This window comes from Panthera tigris, chromosome B1 (genome assembly GCF_018350195.1).
Source record: "Panthera tigris isolate Pti1 chromosome B1, P.tigris_Pti1_mat1.1, whole genome shotgun sequence".
Taxonomy (NCBI): Eukaryota; Metazoa; Chordata; class Mammalia; order Carnivora; family Felidae; genus Panthera; species Panthera tigris.
The window spans coordinates 79029466-79050787 of NC_056663.1; the positions used below are offsets into that span (position 1 = coordinate 79029466).

Sequence of the window (21322 nt, forward strand, 5' to 3'; positions counted from 1 at the left end):
CATAAATAAGCAGATACACAGAGTGCCAAACGCATTACTATAGAGGAAAAAAAAAATAAGCAGCAACTAACACAGCTCAAGGAAACAAACCAGCAACGATGTGGATTCCAATTAAAAAAAAAAAAAAAAAAAAAGTAGGGAAAATAAGCCTGAGAGAGATCATTTGAGAGAAAATGCAATACTTTTTAGCAACAGAGCAATGAGTCAAAGACATACTTCTCAGTTTGCCACACCATTATCTCACACCTAAAAATGTCTTAATTGTGAACTATACTTTTTGTTTATTTCTAGGTATTAAGAGTTCACAAGGGTTTCAACGATTCCATTCAATGTCTGTGATAGTTCTGGATTTGGTTCTGGCCTCTCAATATGATACAGTCACAGAATCTAGCATCTCAGGAGTTCTGAGTCCACTCTAGCACCCTGGTAGGTAGCTGCCCTTACTAATGATGCTTTGTAAAGGCAAGCTTTAAAATGAAAAATGAAAAATGAAGAATGGAGAGGTGCTATCTACATCTGACCAGAACATTCTCAGAACCACTCTTTACCTCTTGTAGAGTCGATATTATCACCATCAGAGCTCTTAGAAGACAGTGGTCTACATAAGGAGTACCTAGCAATCTTGAGTTTCACATGCCAATAAAAGTACAATTATAACACAAGTTAGGTCACCCAGAGGTTGACCATTTTGTCTTTTACCAAGTAAAGACATTAAAAAAAAAAAAAAAAAAAAAGCAAGTAACAGGGCTCTTGGGTGGCTCAGTCAGTTAAGCATCTGACTCTTGATTTTGGCTCAGGTCATGAACTCATTGAGCCCCACATCAGGCTCAGTACGGAGCCTGCTGGGGATTCTCTCTCTTCCTCTCTCTCTCTGCTCCTCCCTTGCTCTCGTGCTCACTCACATGCATGCGATCATTCTCTCTCTCTCTCTCTCTCTCTCTCTCTCTCTCTCTCTGTCAAAATAAATAAACTTTAAAAAAGTAAGGGGAAGGGGGAAAAAGTTACAAACAGAGAGGGAGGGAAGCAAACCATAAGAGACTCTTAAATACAGAAAACTGAGGGTTGATAGGGGGTGGGGGAGAGGGGAAAGTGGGTGATGGGCACTGAGGAGGGTACTTGTTGGGATGAGCACTGGGTGCTATACGGAAACCAATATGACAATAAATTATATTAAAAAAATAAAAAGCAAGTAACTTGTTTGTCACCATAATTTCATCTACAAACAAGTAAACTTTCTACATCTAAAAATCAAGAAGGACAAGCTTAGGAGGGGAAAAGGGACTCATTCAAAAGGAATCCACCAAGCTTTAGGAAAAATTGACCACATTGTCTTGGGGACAGTAGAGGGTTGAAAGGGGTTACCAGACCACAGTAATCCCACCTCAGACCATCATGAGTGCAAAAACCACAATTCAGGAACCACTGGGGTGTGTGTGTGTGTGTGTGTGTGTGTGTGTGTGTGTGTGTGTGTGTGTGTGTTAGGAATAGCTAGCTTGGTATCCTATTCTATGGTTCAAAACATATTTTGCAGGTATTTCATTCCTAAGAAAAAAATGTTGAGGGAGGATGGCGTATTATCTTTTTAATTAAAAAAAAAAAAATTTAAGCTTAGACCAAATGCCCAAGAAATGACAAAGCCTAACCTCAAATCCGAGTCTCTGGCCCCACATAACAAGGTCTCCCCACTAATTAAGCCAGCATCCTTTCCTGACTCCCATCTGACCCAAGCATATAGGCTTTTCACACCGTCCATGGTCCAGATAATATACTAGAGAGCACAACACAGACAGACAACGCCAGCATTCAGACTTGTATGATCTAAAGAACATTATTTACCTCTCTATTTTCTCAATGGTATTTTCATTCTCTCAATGGTAAATGGGGCAATAATAGCCCCATACACTTCATAGGGTTTTTTAGTGGACTAAGTGAGGTGTATAACAAGCTTAGCACAGTGCCTGGCACACAGTTAACAAGAGGAGAATTTTGCCACTGTTGTTTTCATTCTGTTTTTCCAACTAGTTTCAGCCCAATTCCTCTCAAAGCCAGTTAAGCTGAGCAACAGTTACGAATCTAAAAATTAAAGTTTCCTGTGATTTTCACTTGGGCATATAATACAAAAATTCTATCCTTCTGTCTCTACCCTACATGTTAATTTAGTCCTTTCAAATTCATTGAACAAACAGATTAAAAAGCTGAAGTGTCAGAAAAATAGAGTTCTGCTCGCCATGTAACTCCTCTTCATGAGACGTGAAGAGTATGGAGGTCCAGATTACATAAGGACAGAGAGAAAAAGAACAACCACTCTGCCGACTACATATGCATTAGCTTCAACTTGAAGCACAGATATCCCATAGCTAGCCCACGAGTATGCCCTCCTACTACAGTGGTCAGTTTGAAAGTCCTGTAAATCAGCCATGCTCAGTGAAAATTGTTATGTACTCTGATGGCGGTCAAAGGTGGGGAGGCAGGAAGAGAGCAAATACAGAAACCTTTTCACATTCTCCTCCTTTCTACCACATAGTACTTGGGTTCTACAGTTGAAGAAGTAAAGTTTAAGAGCTGAACAGTTAAAATAAGACCAAACTGTCAAAAGTTTTAAAGAATTTTTAGGTGCCTTAATTTTCAAAATAAGGACACTCTATGCACTGCATATTCACTGAGAGCAACAATACTAAAAATGCAGTGAGATAAGTTAGGATGCCACCTAGGAATATTTTGTATAGCCATCTGCAATCACCCTGATAATTTTAGCAAGAACAAATGATCTCAGATTGGTGTGGAAAGCAATGACGTGAAGGAATAGGAAGAATATGTCCCTCTTGACTTTAACATGGAAAAGGAGTTGTGGGAGGAGGAGGGTGTGCATATGTATATGAATGTGCCTATGTGTATGCGTAGGTGAGAAGGACGGGGGTGAAGGGAAAGGAGGAAAAAGATAATACCACGCCTTGCTTTCAGCCTTACACCATGTTCCAGCATCCTCACAAGCGTTAGCAAAGTATGGTACAGAATTTGCGGGTGCAGCTAGAAAACAGGGTGCATCTTGAGTTCTTCATTTCAGGGTCCCCTCCCTAGAGCAGAAATGTGCTTTCCCCCCAAATATAAAATATACCTTCTAGGACAGGAGGGGGCAGAGGAAGTGGTAGGAATAATTATTCCAAAAATCGAGTAATTACAGTAAGAGTTTTAAAATAATTTTTCATCAGTCATTCATCATTGCTCGGGGTCCTCTTACTTTTTTCCTGTACATACAGGTAGCCTTCTGCTGTGAACTGACTTGCTCGTTTGTGGTCCTTGGGATTCTGTCTGATTTTGTTCATAAGTTCTTCCACTTCTGACCTTGTTCCTTCAAAACGATTCCGCGTCTGAAATAGATAAAATATATATATACACATATGTTTTCAGTTTTCATGTGTTTTGGATGTACATTTTTAAGCCTCTGGATAACTATAATTAAATTTGTAGGATTTTTCTATAAACTTCTCAAGGTATACCCATCCTTTCCAGTGTGTCTCTTTAAGATTGTCATTCAAAGAAAAACATTACTGGTAAAATAGCTAATAGGAGTCTAATAAGCCAAGTAGGGATTACTTTCGAAGCTTTCTAACACCAAGAATAATTGTGTTATTCAACGTAAGGATTCCTACCTCCATGTCTCACAATATTACTAAATCTTAGATTTAAAAAAAATAGGTCATAAAATATATTGGAAGTCTTTCCTTTGCACAATCAACCTGACTCTTTGTTATTATACCAGCAATATTAAGTACTCAGAATCTGAAAAACTTAATTCTGCTCTGCAAACTAATAAATATGAGGTCATCTTCTCCAGGTCATGGCAATTGCAGTTGAAATGATATTTCTTCTCAGATAAAGGAAGGGGGGGGGGGAATTTCATGTACAAATAATGTCTTTGCTATCTGAAGAGACAAATCACATTTCTGAAACCCAGGAGACTCAGCATGCCAATATCTCTGTCAAACGGCTACCCTGAAAACGTATATGCAAGGCGAAGTGACAAAATTACCAAGGCAAGCATGATGAGTCAGCACCACCAAGTTTCTGGACATTTCTTTCATCCACACTCTAAAATAATTGTATTAACACCAAAAAACTGCTGATGTGAAACTGTGGACAAGCGGAGATAAAAAATTTTTATTGAAATTCCTCCCCTCTCCTCCCTACAAGGAAAGAGGTTACCGACGGTCCTAGAATAGAAAAATGGTAGAATGGTACACATTCTTTAGGAGAAGAGGAGTCTGATAAATGCAGACTGCAAAGGGGAAAACTTATCTTCAGAAGTTTATTTTAAAAAAACAAGCTGAGAGTTAAAAAAATAAACTTTATGTGCTAGAACAAAACGCAGGATTGCAGGGAGGGTGGAACTCATTTGTTAATGCCAGTTCTCTCTTCCCTTCCTGTTTCTCAAGCCTCCAGGATTTCTTGTCCCCATTTTAATACTCATCTTACCCTGATTTTATTTATTTGCCTCCTTTGTCACTTTGCTTAGTGACAACTCCCAACGCTCACTTCTTTCTGAAGGTACATCTGTGTGTAGAATATTTATACACATAAATACCTCTGAGATATTGGGGGTTTGGTTCCAGGCCACCGCAATAAAGCAAATGTAGCAATAAAGCAAGTCACATGAATTTTTAGGTTTCCTGGTGTATACAAAAGTTCTGTTTACACTATGCTGTAGTCTATTAAGTGTGCAATAGAATTATGTCTTTAAAATGTACATATTTTAAATAAAAACCACTTTATTGCTAAAAGAAGATGCTAACCATCTTCTGAGCTTTCAGTGAGTCAATCATTTTGCTGGTGGAGGGTCTTGCTTTGATGTTGACACCTGCTGACTGATGAGGATGGTGGTTGCTGAAGGTTGGGGTGACTGTGGCAATTTCTTGAAGTAAGACAACAACGATATATGCCACATCAAATGACTCTTCCTTTCATGAAAAATCTCCCTGCAGCATGCAGTGCTGTTTGGTACCATTTCACCCACGACAGTGCTTCTTTCAAAATTGGACTCAATCCTCTCAAACCCTGCTGCTGCTTTATCAGCTAAAGTTATGGAATATTCTAACTTCTTTGTTGTCATTTTAGCAAATCTTCATAGCAGCTTCACCAGGATAGATTCCATATCAAGAAACCATTTTCTTTACTCATACATAAAAAGCAACTTCTCTGTTAAAGTTTTATCATGAGACTGAAGCAATTCAATCCCACCTTCAGGCTGTATCTACTTCTAATTCTAGTTCTCTCACTATTTCTGCCACATCCGCAGTTACTTCCTCCATTGAAGTCCTGAACCCCTCAAAGTCATCCATAAGAGTTGAAATCAGCTTCTTCCAAACTCCTGCTTATATTGGTATTTTGACCTCTTCCCATGAATCACAAATGTTCTTAATGGCATCTAGGTCTCAACAGAGGACTTAAAACACTCAGTAAATTATGCTGTAAATAAATGTGCTGCATCTGGCTTTGTTGTTCCGTTTACAGAGCACAGGTAAGACTAGAATTAGCCTAATTCTTAAGGGCCCTAGGATTTTCAGAATGGTCAATGAGCACTGGCTTCAACTTAGTCACCAGCTATATTAGCTTCTAACAAGAGAGTCAGCCTGTCCTTTGAAGCCAGGCATCATCTGCGTTGAAAATCTGCTGTATCATGAGGCCACCTTCATGAATTATCTCAGCTGGACCTTCTGGATAGCTTGCTGCAGCTTCTCCAGCAGCACCTGCTACTTCATGTTGCACTTTTCTCTTATAGAAGCAGCTTCTTCCCATAAACTTCGCAAACCGACTTCTGCTAGCTTCTGACTTTTCTTCTGCAGCTTTTTCACTTCTCTCACGCTTCATGGAATTGAAGAGAGTTAGGGCCTTGCTCTAGATTAGTCTTTGGCTTAAGTGAATGTTGTAGCCAGTTTGAGCTCCTGTCCAAACCACTGAAATTTCCTCTGTATCAGCATTAAGACTGTTTCACCTTTTTTTTCCTCAATAGGCTTCACACCCAGCACAGAGCTGACAGCAGGGCCTGAACTCATGACCCTGAGATCAAGACCTGAGCTGAGATCCAGTCAGATGCTTAACCAACTGAGCCACCCAGGCACCCCAAGACTGTTTCACTTTCGTATTATTCATGTGTTCAGTGGAGCAGCACCTTTCATTTTCTTCAAGAAAGCTTCCTTTGCGCTCACAACTTGGCTGTTTGGCACAAGAGGCATAGTTTTCAGCCCCTGTGGGCTTTTGACATGTCTTCCTCACTAAACTTAAACATTTCTAGCTTTTGCTTTAATGTGTGATTCTTCCTTTCACTTGAACACTTAGAAGCTATTATAGGGTTATTCACTGACCCAATCTCAATATTGCTGTGTCTTAGGAAATAGGGAGGCCTGAGACGAGGGAGAAAGATGGGGGTGCAGGACAGTCGGTCAGTGGAGCAGTCAGAACACACAACATTCAAGTTCGCTATCATATACAGGCACAATCTGTGGCACCCCAAAACAATTATGACAGTGACATCAAAGACCACTGATCACAGATCAGCATCACAAATGTAATGATAATGAAAAAGTATCAAATATCACAAGAATTTCCAAAACCTGAGACAGAGACACCAAGTAAGCAACTGCTATTGTAAAAATAGCACCAGTAGACTTGGGGGACATAGGTTGCCACAAACCTTCAATTTGTAACAAATGCAGTATCTGTGAAGCTCCAAAAGGCAAAGCACAATAGAACAAGGTATGCCTGTACATAGATACACACATATATAGACATATGCACAGATGCCAGCAAGGACACACACATGCACACACGTATATTCCTATTTATGTCATGACTTGTATCCAATACTCTCATTAATTATATTAATGCCCAAATTTCCTACATTTGACCAGCAGAGGCCCCTTAGGCCCCTTCTACCTGACCCCTGTACCTTTTGGTATGTCTTCTTGAGTGATCCCCTACTTTCTGGTTCAAAAAGGAGTCCTGGGTCCATCTTATACTTTTCTCTGTCCCAGTCCTAAAATCAGTCATATCCCCCAAAGAAGCTGTTATTCCTTTCACTCGAGTGTAGTATTTAGAAACCAAAATCTGAACACAGTGTGCTCACATCTAAGAGGTTGTCACTGCTTCTGGGTCTTCTTGGCAGATAGAAAAACTATACGGATGTGTGTGTGTGTGTGTGTGTGTGTGTGTGTGTGTGTACGTACACATACATACGTGTTTTTACACACATACACCTGTCATTTCTATATGTCTCTATATTGGAAAAACCCACATGTTCATACCGGTAAATTTAATTCCAATCCAATACTTCCAGTCTCTTTCTAGCCTATCCCTTCCCAATTTTGTATATTTCTTTTCAGATAGTGAGAAATCTAGTTCCCATTAATCTCAATCTATTTACTTATTTGCTCAATTAATACATTTGCTCAATGCAACCAATCTCTACTCCAGCCACCTCTTTTTCAGGCTGCCTCTACACCCTCCCCCCTCCCACTATACCATCACCCCAACTTTCCCTGCTGCAGGGCTCTCCATGGAGTACTCCCTGCCCTCATCGTCCTACTCCCTCAGATGCTTATGACTGTGCACTGCAAAGGGAGGGAAAGGATTTTACCATTTTAAGTAAATTATGAATGGTAGTTAAAATTGTATTTTTTAAAACTTTGAACATAAATAATAGAATGGCTAGAACCCAGTAATCTCCAATTCTAAATTCTGGTGTCTATTAAAAGATATCATCAAATAATAACATTAGGCTGTAAATTCTACAGTAAGTGACGATGACAGTGTTTACACTGTGACTGGCACTACTGAAAGCACTTTTTGGTGTTTTATTTACTTTCTTTAAGTTTATTTATTATTTGAGAGAGAGAGAGGGAGGCAGGGCAAGAGAGAGAGGAAAAGAGAGAATGCTAAGCAGGCTCCACGCTGTCAGTGTGGAGCCAGATGCAGAACTCAATCTCACAACTGCAAGATCATGACCTGAGCTAATCTAAGAGTCGGACACTTAACCGACTGAGCCATCCAGACGCCCTACTTTTGGTGTTTTAATCCTCAAAATAACCTCTAAGTTAGGCTAGTGCTATCCATTGTCAGCAATATACCACTGTATTATTTCCTTTCCTTGCATGCTTTGCTAAATAAATTTCTAAATAAACCAGTCTTAAATAAAGTCTTCTAAATTAAACACTTTATTATATCACCTATTTGGGAGAACAATTTGGGGACTAAGCTGGAATTCAGACCCATCTGAGTATGTCTGGAAAACCGGTGAGTCAAGATTAGCACAGGTTCAGTCCCATATTAAGGGGAGAAGGAGCTTTTCACAGTGTTATACCCAGAAATAAAGCTTTCAAAGCAGAGGCAAAGGCTGACTCCAAGTACTGATAGCCATTTTAAGTTTTCCCATCCTAGCCCCATGACCTCACTCAGAGAAGAAAAGAAGGCAAGGCAGAACTAAAAATATGAAGGGGCACCTGGATGGCTCAGTTAGTTATCTGACTCTTGGTTTCAGCTCAGGTCATGATCCCAGGGTTGTGGGACTGAGTCCCACATCAGGCTCCACACTGAGCATGGAGCCTCTTTCTTTCTCTTCTTTCTCTCTGTCTCTCTCTCTCGGTGCCTGGGTGGTTCAGTGGGTTAAGCAGCCAACTCTTGATTTCAGCTCAGGTCAGGATCTAATGGATCGTGAGTCTGAGCCCCAAGTCAGGCTCTGCACTACCAGTGAAGAGCCTGCTTGGAATTTTCTCTCCCTCCTTCTCTGCCCCTCCAGCATGCTCTCTCTCTCTCTCTCTCTCAAGTAAATAAATTTTTTTAAAAAAGATTATCTCTCTCTCTTTCCCTCTGCCCCTCTGGCTTGCATATTCTCTGTCTCTTTAAAATAAAATAAAAATTATGAAGAAGCTTTCATGAAGTAGTTGTAAAACATCAGGGTGGACCCCATGAAGCCCTGCTTTAGTAACTTTGCAAAAGAACATAACATAAAGGGGTAAGTTCCTACCTACACACACACACACACACACACACACACACACACACACACACACACACATACACACCCTCACTGTAATTCTCATATCGCCCCTCATGTGAGATGGCAGAAGAAGGAATGTTATGCAACAGACCCCAAGTGAATAGGTGATCGAATCTAAATCCCATATAAGACACCTTCCATGGGGGTGAGGGGAACACAGGTTAGAACAGGTGCGAGGTAGGGGTGAGTTGAGGTGCAACATCAGGGCCTAAATCTAGGTTCTTATAATTAAAGGGACTCCCATGTTACCCACAAGTTGCTACGGTGTAGGCAAGCAAATGGCCATATCAAGATGTTTCCCAGTTCCTGTTATTTACTGACCCCAGAAATACCATGAGTGACCCATGTGTATCCGAGTACAGAAGCTGAAACTAACCACCATGACCCCCTAGAGTGATTCTGCCCAAGTTCCAGTGTCAGCCCTGACCTTAAGATATGATATCAGGAAGTTATTATCCTCATTGTCCTCATCTGTAAAATAGGAATAAAAAAAAAAAAATCTACATCATAGGACTTTTACAAAGACTAAATGTGTATAATCCAAATAAAGCACACAGGTAATACCTGGCACTTGGTAACAAAATTAATTTAGCTGCCATTACTACTACGACTACTACTGTTACAAGTAAGTCACCCAAGAGTCACAATTATTCTAACAGAGGATAAAAGGAAATCTTCACTATCAAACTGACAATTTATTGTTTTAAATCTTATTGGAAGAGAAACTGTATTTTTAATTTTTTTTTCAGAATACAAAAACTAATCCACAAGATTTTAAAACAAAGAGGGAAGGGCACAAACTACAAAAAGAAAAGGTTCAAAAGCAATTAAAAGGAACTATAAACCTATTTCTCACAAATAACCACATTTGTATTTTTTACACAATCACTTCCAATCTCTTTTTGAAAAAAACATAGTTTATTATTTTAGTGCTCTATTTTTCTCACAACACTGTAACAAAAATATTTGGGCATATTCTTAAAATCTTCTTAACTATTCTTAGTATTTTCTGGGGATTCTCCATGAATCCTAAGATTTCTCACATTAAATTTCCTTCTAGGAAGAATTCTATTCTAGTCTCTCTTTCCCCACATTCTTCTGGGGATAAAGATAACAAAAGTTTAAATTCAGTTTTTTAAAATACCCTTCAATTTTGATCCAATTTATATTTTTCCAGATATAGAAATCTATTTTCCTAGAAATAGAAAATCTATCTTCTAAAAGCCATCTTGCTCTGTTTTCCTTTCCATGTATTACTCTGGATTATGGAAAGTGGATGAGGAATAAGTTGCTTCCAAAATAATAAAAAATAAAAGAGGTATGATCATTTTTACAATAGAAAAGGTGAAATCAGATAGACGAAAAGTAGCTTGTTTTCATTTTTAGATAACATTTACCTTTTTTCTGATTATAAAATGATTTTGCGATTTTTTTACTATAGTAAAATACTTACCAACCAAAATCATCCATGGCATTATAGTGCAGAGATAATCGACACTATGATTTGGTTTTAATATTTGGGTATATGTCCTTGAATACACAAATATACAGAGCATAAAAATAATACGCCTTTTTGTAATTCGTAGTTTTATATAGCCAGCGTTTTCCCTTTTTTTACACTAAAAGCTGCTATCATGAGGGAATGAGAGAAATGGACAAGAAATGAGCAAATTACAGCAATACAGTAAAAATGTTCAGCAGGTAGCACAGAACAAGTGCCATGTGTTTCAAACGTGCAGGTATTTCTGAAGGGAAAAGAATTAGCTTAAAGCAAAAATGAACAGCAAAGACACCTTGGTCAGGTGTTCTCAAAATTGCCAGTGAGGCACAAAGAAGAGGCTCTACTTGAAAGAGTTACAGGAGCAGACTCAGAAACACAACAAAATAAAGAGATAAATATTTAGAGAAGCAGTATCAGGGCAATACTGATGACAATCCTTAAACTCCAGAGGATACAGAAAAATTTTCCAGTCAACTGTTCTTTGCCCACTTCTCTATGGGAAAGCTGTTCTCAAGTGTGTAAGTTAACTTCTGAATATATTTAACCAAGTTATTTTGTGAACCTTTTTTTAAATATTTTTTAATGTTTGTGTATTTTGAGAGAGAGAGAGTGAACATGCAGGGGAGGGGCAGAGAGAGAGAGGAAAAGAGAGAATCTCCAAGCAAGCTCCAAGCTGTCAGCACAGAGCCTGATGCAGGGCTCAAACTCAGGAACCGTGAGATCATGATCTGACCAGAGATCAAGAGTCAGATGCTTAACCCACTGAGCCACCCAGGGGCCCCTTGTGAACCATTTTAAGTGATAGTTTGTTTTAAGTTTTGCTTGTAATATTTCATGACTGAGTATTGGCTCATTTACATTGAAATATTTAATCTCTTGAAATTATTTTGGTGTATGTAAGGTAACTAGATCCCTCTTACAATACAGGCTTGTTACAAAAGTACTTCCATCCACAAGCAAGCTGTGCATGGACAGTTTCAGTGAAGCCCACAGGAGATGATAATGTGTCTATCCCACCTGTCATCCAAGACACTAAGGCACAGCCAGCTTCATGGGCATGTAGTCTGCACAACCACAAAGAATCTTGTGCTCAGAAGGTCACACACTTGGTTTAATGCTCTGTTGTCACAGACTTGAAATTATTCATTTTTAAATAAGGGCCCTGCCTTCTCATTTTACATTGGTCCCACAAATTATGGATCTGGTTCTGCCTGAAGGTTCTCTCACCCAGGCCAGCCCTACAGTTGACAGATGATGTCCACACAGAAAAAGTACATTTCCACAAGTTATATAGCCAGTTGGTACAAGAAAAAAATCAGGAGTATAATTTATCTTCTACACTAACTATATAGTGTTCTTTTCACAACACTGTGTTCTGCTGTCTGCAAAAGTATTCTGAAAAATCATAGCAACATTAGGCTATTTCCACTACCTATAGAGACACTTTCAAGTTAGAACTAGAGGCGACTGGTTGTAAGTCAGTTGAAGGTGTGACTTGTGATCTTGGCTCAGGTCATGATCTCATGGTTCATGAGATCGGGCCCCACATCGGGCTGTGTGCTAACAGCACAAGCCTGCTTGGGATTCTCTGTCTCTCCTCTCTCCCTCTCTCTGCCCCTCCCCTACTCATGCTCACTCACTCTCTCTGTCTCTGTCTCTCTCAAAGTAAATAAATAAAAAACTAAAATAAAATCAGAACTAATCGAGGCACTTGGGTGGCATAGTCAGTTAAGCATCACTCTTGGTTTCAGTTCACGGTTTCAGTTCACATCATGATCTCACAGTTCATGAGTTTAAGCCCCACATTGGGCTCTGTGCTAACAGCCTGCTTGGGATTCTCTCTCTCCCTCTTTCTCTGCCCCTCCCCTGCTCGCTCGCTCACACACTCTCTTTTTCTCTCTCAAAATAAAAAAAATGTTGCTTTATCACAAAAATAAAATTAGAAGTATCTATACATATGCATTTTGATACATTTTTAAATTCTGTTACATTATAATCACTGATAGTGGGGGGGGGGGTTGTACTCTTTTATTTAACCCAGCTCAATGTCCAAATAATCTACAAATACAAATTGACACATGATTTACCAAAAAAAAAAAAAAAGAAAAAGAAACTTCATTATCTACATTTCCAAATGTAGGGAACTATGAAAAACAAAAACTTGGAAACAAAATCTATACAAAAATCATTCCTCCTCAGTCTCAAGATATCAAACTGAAAGTCAGGCAACAACAGCACAGAGAGTCCCATCTTTCGTGTGTCTTTCAGTATGCGCTCATATGCATGTATTCCAAAACTCACTCGCTTTTTTTCCATCAAGGTCTAAAATTATACTAAACATAATCTGAATAGCATTCCAATGAGGACACTTCCCAAAGTCAACTCAAGTGTTGAGAGAAAAAACACCCACCACCTTCTGATCAAAATCACGTATGTTGTAATAATTCAATAAATTAATAAAGCTCTCCTAAATCTCTTTATCCAAGACCTCTTTGAAAGCATACATTTTCCAGGAAAATAATACGGATCAACTGCAACTGTGAACTCAATGCATTAGTGAATATGCATAAACACAGGAAAGAAATTCCTCTTGAACCAGCAACCAAAAATCAAGTAAGATACACAGAAGAAACTGAGATCATTAGAACTAAAATGCCTTACATCTAATGTGGAGTGCTCTTTTGTCTGTTGCCTACATGGAACACCGAAAGTTACATAACAAAACTTATCCTTACAACTATCCCACAAAGTGCAATATGGTGACAGTTAACACTACTGTAGGACATACTTAAAAGTTACTAAGAGAGGGGCACCTGGGTGGCTCAGTCAGTTAAGCATGCGACTTCAGCCCAGGTCATGATCTCGCGGTCCGTGAGTTTGAGCCCCGCATCGGGCTCTGTGCTGACAGCTCAGAGCCTGGAGCCTGCTTCGGATTCTGTGTCTCCCTCTCTCTCTGCCCCTTCCCTGCTCATGCTCTGTCTCAAAAAAAAAAAAAAAAAAAAAATTCCAAAAAAAAAAGTTACTAAGAGAGTGGATCCTAAGTTCTCATCACGTGAAACAACATTTTTCTGTGACTACATGAAGTGACAGACGTTAGCTAAACTCTTCATGGTAATTGTCTTTCAATATGAATGTCAAGGGGCGCCTGGGTGGCTCAGTCGGTTAAGCGTCCGACTTCAGCTCAGGTCACGATCTCGCGGTCCGTGAGTTCGAGCGCCGCATCGGGCTCTGGGCTGATGGCTCAGAGGCTGGAGCCTGCTTCCAATTCTGTGTCTCCCTCTCTCTCTGCCCCTCCCCCATTCATGCTGTGTCTCGCTCTGTCTCAAAAATAAATAAACGTTAAAAAACATATATGTCAAGCCAATATGCTGTACAATTGAAACTTATAATAGTACTGTGTGTCAATTAAATCTCAATAAAACTAGAAAAAGAAAAATATAATTTACGTGACTCCTGATTTAAAAAACATACCTAGTGACTTTTCTGAAAGGCAAGAAAAATAAATTCATAAAACAAATTCATTAATTTAAAAAAAAAAAAAAAAAAAAAAAGAACCGCCAGGTGGCACAATTCCCCGAGCCTCACCTCCATGAAGAACAGTTTGTTATGCTGAGAACTGACCAGAAGGTGGCAACGTAGCCTCAGTTTCTCAGCACCAACAGCTCAGTCTGGTCTTAGTTTAAGGTTTTTCATATACCAAATCAAAAATACACATCTCAAACATCCTTTATACCAGAAAGCTTTCATTTCCTTACATTCTGAATGTTGATCTGTAGTTCCATTTTGTAGTGATTGAAGTCTTTGGCAAGTTCATGGCCCTGATGATAGAAAGTAAACATTCCCTGAAAAAATGACAGCATCTAAGACAAAAGGGGGGAAAAATGACATTAGCACAAAAAAAACCTCAGGGGGAAGAAGAAAGAATAAAAAACAGCCACATGTTCCCCCCAATCCCATTGCAATTCTACTGAAATAAAATTAAAAGAAGTCACCAGAAGTCAATTAAATCTAACAGCATATTATTTATTAATCTCTTTAAAAAATGAAGGATTTGTGATTTCTCCTTAAATATCAGAGCCATTAGATAGCTTTTATAGTGCACTGTACTGGAGAAATGATACAGCACCCATGTGTTCTTTTTTGTGAAGAGAATCTCCATATCCATTTATAATTGAAACCTTATCACCGTAGGTCAACACAAACTGTAACAAAAAGTGAAATCACAGAATCAAAGAGCTACAGGCTCTCTCCAGTGGCATTTAGTGCAGCACAACCTCTCTCTTTGGTCTACCAGGTCAGTGACTGGGGCAGAGACGGGTAGAGACAGGGAGATAATTAAGCTCTGAGTTCTTACCAACCCTCAACCTGCTCTTCTTGATTAGAGGGCACCTCCTTCTGCCCAAACATGGGAGTAAATTTAAAGTGAGTACAAGCATAATTTGGGATAGGAGTTAAGAAAATCCTGAAATTCATTTTCTTTATAATGTCATATAGCATAATGGCTAGCAATCTGGGACTCTAATGTCAAGTGGCCAGCAGGGATCAATCCCCAACTTCAGCTATGTTATGAGACCTTGGGGAAATTAATGAAATTTTCTGTACTTCTATTTCCATATTTGCTTAGTGGGATAATAAAAATATCTCCTTCTGGAGTTCCTGTGTGGAATAAACACATGAGCGCAATGAAGTATTAGAACAATGCCTTGAACAAAGAGCACTGTAAATAATGTAGGTCATTATTATTTCACATAAAAGAAAGCTTTAAGGAGATGAATTGTTCCCTAATGGTTGAAATTAGGTTAATCTATTATTCCAACTGGACTATTGCTTCCATGAATGCCAATTTTAAGTTAATCATTACTTGGTTATTTTTTGTTTCTCAAAATCACATATAGTGGATAATTGTATAGCATGTAAATTTTATCTCAGTAAAGCTGTTTTTTAAAAAACCACATGCAAAAACACCTATATTAAAATTAATCTTGAGAATCATGAATTCTAGTGTTTCTTGTTTTCACTAAAACCCACAGTATGAATTATTACTTTACATATCTTCATATACATCACATATATATAACATCTATATAAGCACAAACACAAATCATATGTCTCTGAAATAAGTATAAAGAACTGCCAGAGTAACTCACAAAATAGTTTCAAATGCTCCATATGCTGGTTCTTAACCCAGGTTGCCATGAGCATACAGTTGTGTTAAAAATAATTTGTTACCAAGAACTGTTTAAAGTGCCAAAATTTGGATTGCTGTACTTGCTTCAGAACAAACTCGAGAAGAGTGAAGATTATCCATCGACACCACCGCTCACTCTCCCATCCTAACACTTCTTTCAAAGGGTTTTCTTTAAAGGGTGGGTCTACAATAGGGTGGCAGAAATTGCACCTGATTGCAGAGTCATGGAGAAATAATATTCACCATATGCTGCTGTGCAAAGAAGGCCGAGAACCACCGAACTGTGAAGGTGGTTCCTTGACCTCATCGCGATCTGGGTCCACCCTTTACAATTCATGATGTCTTGCTTCCTGTATATGAATCCTGGTCCCCAGGAACTGTAAATTTCATCTAGAAAGAAAAATGTTTCTAGGATATCTATTACATGTAACAGCAGAACAACTTTCTATGATACTTACAGGTTCCACAAACTCAAACTTCTTTCTTTCTTGGATCTCCTGAAGCTTACATACATACTCAAGGGACAGTTCATAAAAGTGCTGCCGGTTTTGCTCCACTTGCATATCTGCCTATGTTAAAGTAATAGAGGCTGGTTAAATCAGAGACGGTAAGGAGTGAAACGCTTGACCAGAGGTTGGCAATGCTATGAGCTCTGTGCAAAATATGGCCTGCAGCCTGGTTTTCTACACAAAGTTGTCCTGGAACACAGTCGTGGCTACTGGTTTATAGATCTTCTATAGCCACTTTCCTGCTAGAACAGCCAAACTGAATACTATGGCTGCCACAGGGACCTTAGAGTTTGCAAAAGTATACAGCGTTTACTATCTGACTCTGCAGAAAAAGTCTGCCAACGCTTGCTCTTTATGATGAGATTGGCCCCAAAGGATTAAACCCTGAAGGATGCCTCTTCACGGAAAACTCACCCCAACCACAACGGACACCCAAGGTTGAACTATACACATATGATCAAAATCACATAAACATTATTTCCGTTGACAAATCCTGTAAGAATGCAGTCGGCCTGGGAAACTGTAGTCACTTCAGTAGTCATGAGTGAAGGCAGCAGGTGAGGAAGTGGTAGCTATGGTACCATCTCAAGAACCTGGTTCTTAAATACCATACGATCTGGTAATTCCACTTCCGGGTATAACCCAACAAAAGCGTTAATTTGAGAAGACGTGAGCGCGCCTATATTTATGGCAGCATTATCTAGAATGGCCAAGATATGAAAGCAGCCAAGTGTCCACCAACAGATGAGCGGATAAAGAAGATATGCTATATATACAATGGACTACTGCTCAGCCATAAAAACACGTGAGCTCTTCTCACTTACAACAACATGGATGGACTTAGACGCTGTTAGGCTAAGTAAAGTAAGTCAGACATAGAAAGACAATACCATATGATTTCATGTATATGTGGAATCTAAAAAACAAAGCAAAACAAAATAAACAAAAAGGCAGAAATAGACCCATAAAAACAGAGAACGAGACGACGGCTGCTGGAGGGGAGAGAGGTGAGGAGGATGGGCAAAACGTGTGAAGGAGAGAGAAGGTACAGGCTTCCAGTTGCGGAATGAGTAAGTCACGAGGATGAAAGGTACAGCATAGGGGATATAGTCAACAGCACCGTAACAGTGTTGTTTGGTGGCAGATGGTAGCTACATCTATGGTGGACACAGCAAAACGTATAGAGCTGTCAAAGAACTATGTTGTGCCTGAAACTAATGTAAAATTGTATGTCAACTGTACTTCAATCAAAGAAAAAAGAAAAGAGCCTGGTTCTCAAAAGTTGGGCCAGAGCTTGAAGCCCATCTGTAGGCAGTCAGGCTGTTAAGTCCTCAAAATGTCTCATCCTCTGGGAGTAAACAGGCACCAGATGGTCAGGAGACCGTTCAAAAAAAAAAAAAAAAAAAAAAGTTCCAGCTTATCTGGTCTAACTAGAAGGGCACTATGGGAGGAGCAGGATTCCATGGAGGAAGAGCAGGGAAAGAATGGCCAGCCTAGAAACCATTCTTACAAGGCATCACATAATATATTTCTTAATTTGGCCAATTTTACTTTTAAAGGTATTTATCTAGACATTTCTCCAAAGAAAATATATAAATGGCAAGAAGCACCTGAAAAGATGCTCAACATCACTAATCATTACAGAAATACAAATGCAAGATAACACCTCATGCCTATCAAAACAACAACAAAACTATTAAAAAAAAAAAGAAAGAAAGAGAGAAACAGGGGCACCTGGGTGGCTCAGTCAGTTAAGCATCCAACTTCGGTTGAGATCACGATCTCATGGTTCATGAGTTCGAGTCCCGAGTCAGGCTCTGTGCTGACAACTCAAGAGCCTGGAGCCTGCTTCAGATCCTGTGGCTCCCCCTCTCTCTGCCCCTTCCCTGCGCTCGCTCTCTCTCTCTCTCTCTCAAAAATAAATAATAAAACATTAAAAACATTAAAACAAAACAAGTGTTGATGGCGATATGGAGAAACTGAAACCCTATGCACTGTTGGTGGAAATGTAAAATGATGAAGCTACTCTGGAAAACAGCATAGCAGTTCTCCAAAAAAATTAAAACCAGAATTATCACGTGACCTAGCAATTCCATTTCTTGGTATATACTCATAAAAACTGAAAACAGGGACTCGAAAAGATTTATCTAACCAGGTTCATAGCAACATTATTTTCAACAGCTAAAAGGCAACAGCAAGCAAAGTAGCCACTGACAGATACATGGATAAACAAAATGTGATATATATACATACACAGTAGAATATTATTCAGCCTCGGAAAGGAAGGAAATTCTGACACGTGCTACAACATGGATGAACCTTGAAAGCATTATGGTAAGTGAATAAGCAAGTCACAAAAGGACAGATACTCTATGATTCCACTTTTATAAGCTACCTAGAACCAACACAGAAAGTGGAAGGGTGGTTGTCAGGAGATAGGGGTAGGGAGCTGGGGAAGTATTATTCAATGGGCACAGAGTTTCAGTATTAAGAGATGACAAGAGCTCTAGATGTGAAGGTAGCAGTGGTTGCACAACCATGTGAATGTATTTAATGCCACTGAACTGTGCCCTTGAAAATCATTAAGTGCGTATATTTTATGGTATGGAAATGTGACAACAATCTTTTTCATCTTGGAGGGAAAAAGTATCTATCATGGCAAAAAAATTTTTTTAGCATGAAATGAATTTTCGAGTAGAATGTTATATGAGTGTTATGTTACTAAGCTACTAAGCTAAAATGAGAATTTCTACTTAATACTCATCAAAATCATCTTTTTTATGCCTCGAATAACCAGAGTTTGAAAGTTCAGCCACCAGTAGCTAGCAGACACAACTCTGGGGCGGGGGCGGGGGGGAGAGGGATGCAATTTTGTTTTGTATTTAATAAAATGAAGATGTGAAGAGTTCCAGGTAGATTCCTCATGTTTGGTTACTGGGAAATGTCCTTCAAGAAAATTACACAAGGATCAGACTTAGCCAAGTAGGCTCTTTATTTCAGCAGATTTTCTCACCTGGTTGTCTGTACTATTCCAATCACCGTGGCATTCATTGATGGTCAACCTCTATACACACCCCTAGTATTCTGGTTATCCGTAACCACTATGCCACGCACTGTGTGATTAGATCACCAAAATCCCCAGGGTTGCCCATAACCTGTCATTTACAACAATGCCAAGGGCACCCTAATGATATGGAGCAGCACAGTCCTTTAGAGCCTGACTCAAATCTGGAAGGCAATCACTATATGTGGAATAAAGCACAAAGCTTCCAAAACCTTTGGAATTTCCTGAGAGATGGGAATATCTTTTGCCATACATAAAGAGCCTCTCCGGAGTTTATGCCACTGAGATGACTTAGGGTGGGGCCTCTAGATAGCACCAGAAAGACTAAATGATCAGAGGGCTAGAACTTTCAGTCCCACCTACTGACCTCTGGCAAAGAACTTAGGAAGTTCTGTAAAAATGCTTGAACTTCAAGGTCTGTGAGCACATGCATGTGCCTGGAGAGTAATACACCCCAGTTCCATGGGGACAGAAGTTTCTATGCTTGGGACCCTTCCAGACCCCACGGTGTGTACCCTTTCATCTAGCTAGTTATCTCAATCTTTTATACTATTCTTTACGATAAATTAGTTAAGTAAATGTTTTATCTCAGTTCTGTGAGCCACTCAGGAAATGAATCAAACCCAAGGAGGGGGACATAGGAACATCTAATTTATAGCAAGTAGATCAGAAGCACAGGTAACACCTTGATTTGCAACTGGTATCTTAAAAAGGGACAGTGCTCTGGACTAAGCCCTTAACCCCCTGGGCTGATGCCGTCTCAGGTAGATAGTGTCAGTAGCGAGCTTATTGCTGGGCAGTGTAGGAAAACACACATTCAGACTGTACTTTTTACTGTATCAAGCAAAAGTGACATTTTTAACAATTCCAATTTGACCATCACCCAATTTCTGGCCATTCCTTCTATATGTATTTGTAACAAGAACAGACCATTCTCCTGCAAAGTTATTCACAAGATCTACTCCTCCAGTCACATATACTGAAATATAATCAATTGACCGACCGCTTAAAAAACAAAAATATACTTCAAAAATTAACAGAAATAGATTTTTCTCAAATGTCTGATACTTGTTCTAGTGTAAATATTAATTATAATTTAGGGATGGGGATGGAAGTAGAAGGTATTGTGCTCAATAAACACAGAACTACAGCTAATGTCCTAACAAAATTACCAAAATAGCCAGCCTGGTGTTTGCAACAATCGTGTCCTGTTACTTTCATTTGAGACAAAGAGAAAGAATAAATGATGCAAGTTTCTATGCCTTTGTTCAGTACCACTCTCAGCAAACTTTATAAACCTCTTGAGCACCTCAACTCAGTTCACTAAAGATTAGCAATACATAAGCCAATGCCAAAAGCAACGAAAATCCAAATCTAACCTTTTCCTTTTAAAGAGCATGCCCCCCCCCCCAAAGAAGGCCTTCACGTTTGCAAGAGAAAGCTGTTTCAAGTGGGAGTTTGTATGTTTGTAAAGAGTAAATAGCAAGATAGGGCAGAATGTACAGTTTAAATGAAACTAAAATGATTCATCTTGAGGGCCTCTTCAAATTGCTGATCTGGAGTCTAATTATCTTTGGAAATGATCAAATGGATGGAGCCCTAGCTCACTATGCAAGCAACTTCATCCTTCTTCATTCAGTATTTAGTGTCTACTCCCTGACTAGTACTATTCTAGGTGTAAAGGACAGACTACTGAATAAAACAATGTCGCTGCCTTCAAGGAGCTTACAAGATAGTGCAAGAAGCCATGTAACAACCAAATATTTAGTATGTCAAATGTTTGTAAGAGTATGAAAAAATTAAAGCAGCATAAGGGGGATACTTTAAATAAGACGGTGGGGGACTTCTCTAGTAAGGTGAACTCTGAGCGGAGAGTACGTGGAGGAGTGAGGCATATAGGTCTGGGCTGGAAACGTATCAGGCAGTAGGAGAACAAAAAAGCAATGGCCCTGAGCGCAGAGGATGCTTGACCCAATGCAGCCAGAGCAAAGCAGCCCGTGTGGGTGCGAGG

General features: G+C 39.3%; 1 protein-coding gene across 4 annotated transcripts in view; it reads right to left on the reverse strand.

The window, feature by feature from the left end:
- The window catches only part of ARHGAP10 (Rho GTPase activating protein 10), a 322459-nt gene that overhangs the window by 188010 nt on the left and 113127 nt on the right, over positions 1–21322 (reverse strand). For 3 of the 4 annotated variants that reach the window (XM_042983812.1, XM_042983811.1, XM_007091814.3), the window contains exons 6-8: positions 16197–16307; positions 14306–14410; positions 3239–3368 (exon numbers count right to left, since the gene is read on the reverse strand). In XM_042983812.1, the coding sequence (XP_042839746.1) occupies positions 3239–3368; positions 14306–14410; positions 16197–16307 (346 nt within the window). The remainder of the gene's footprint in view (positions 1–3238; positions 3369–14305; positions 14411–16196; positions 16308–21322) is intronic. The other variant, XM_042983813.1, reaches the window with a different exon arrangement.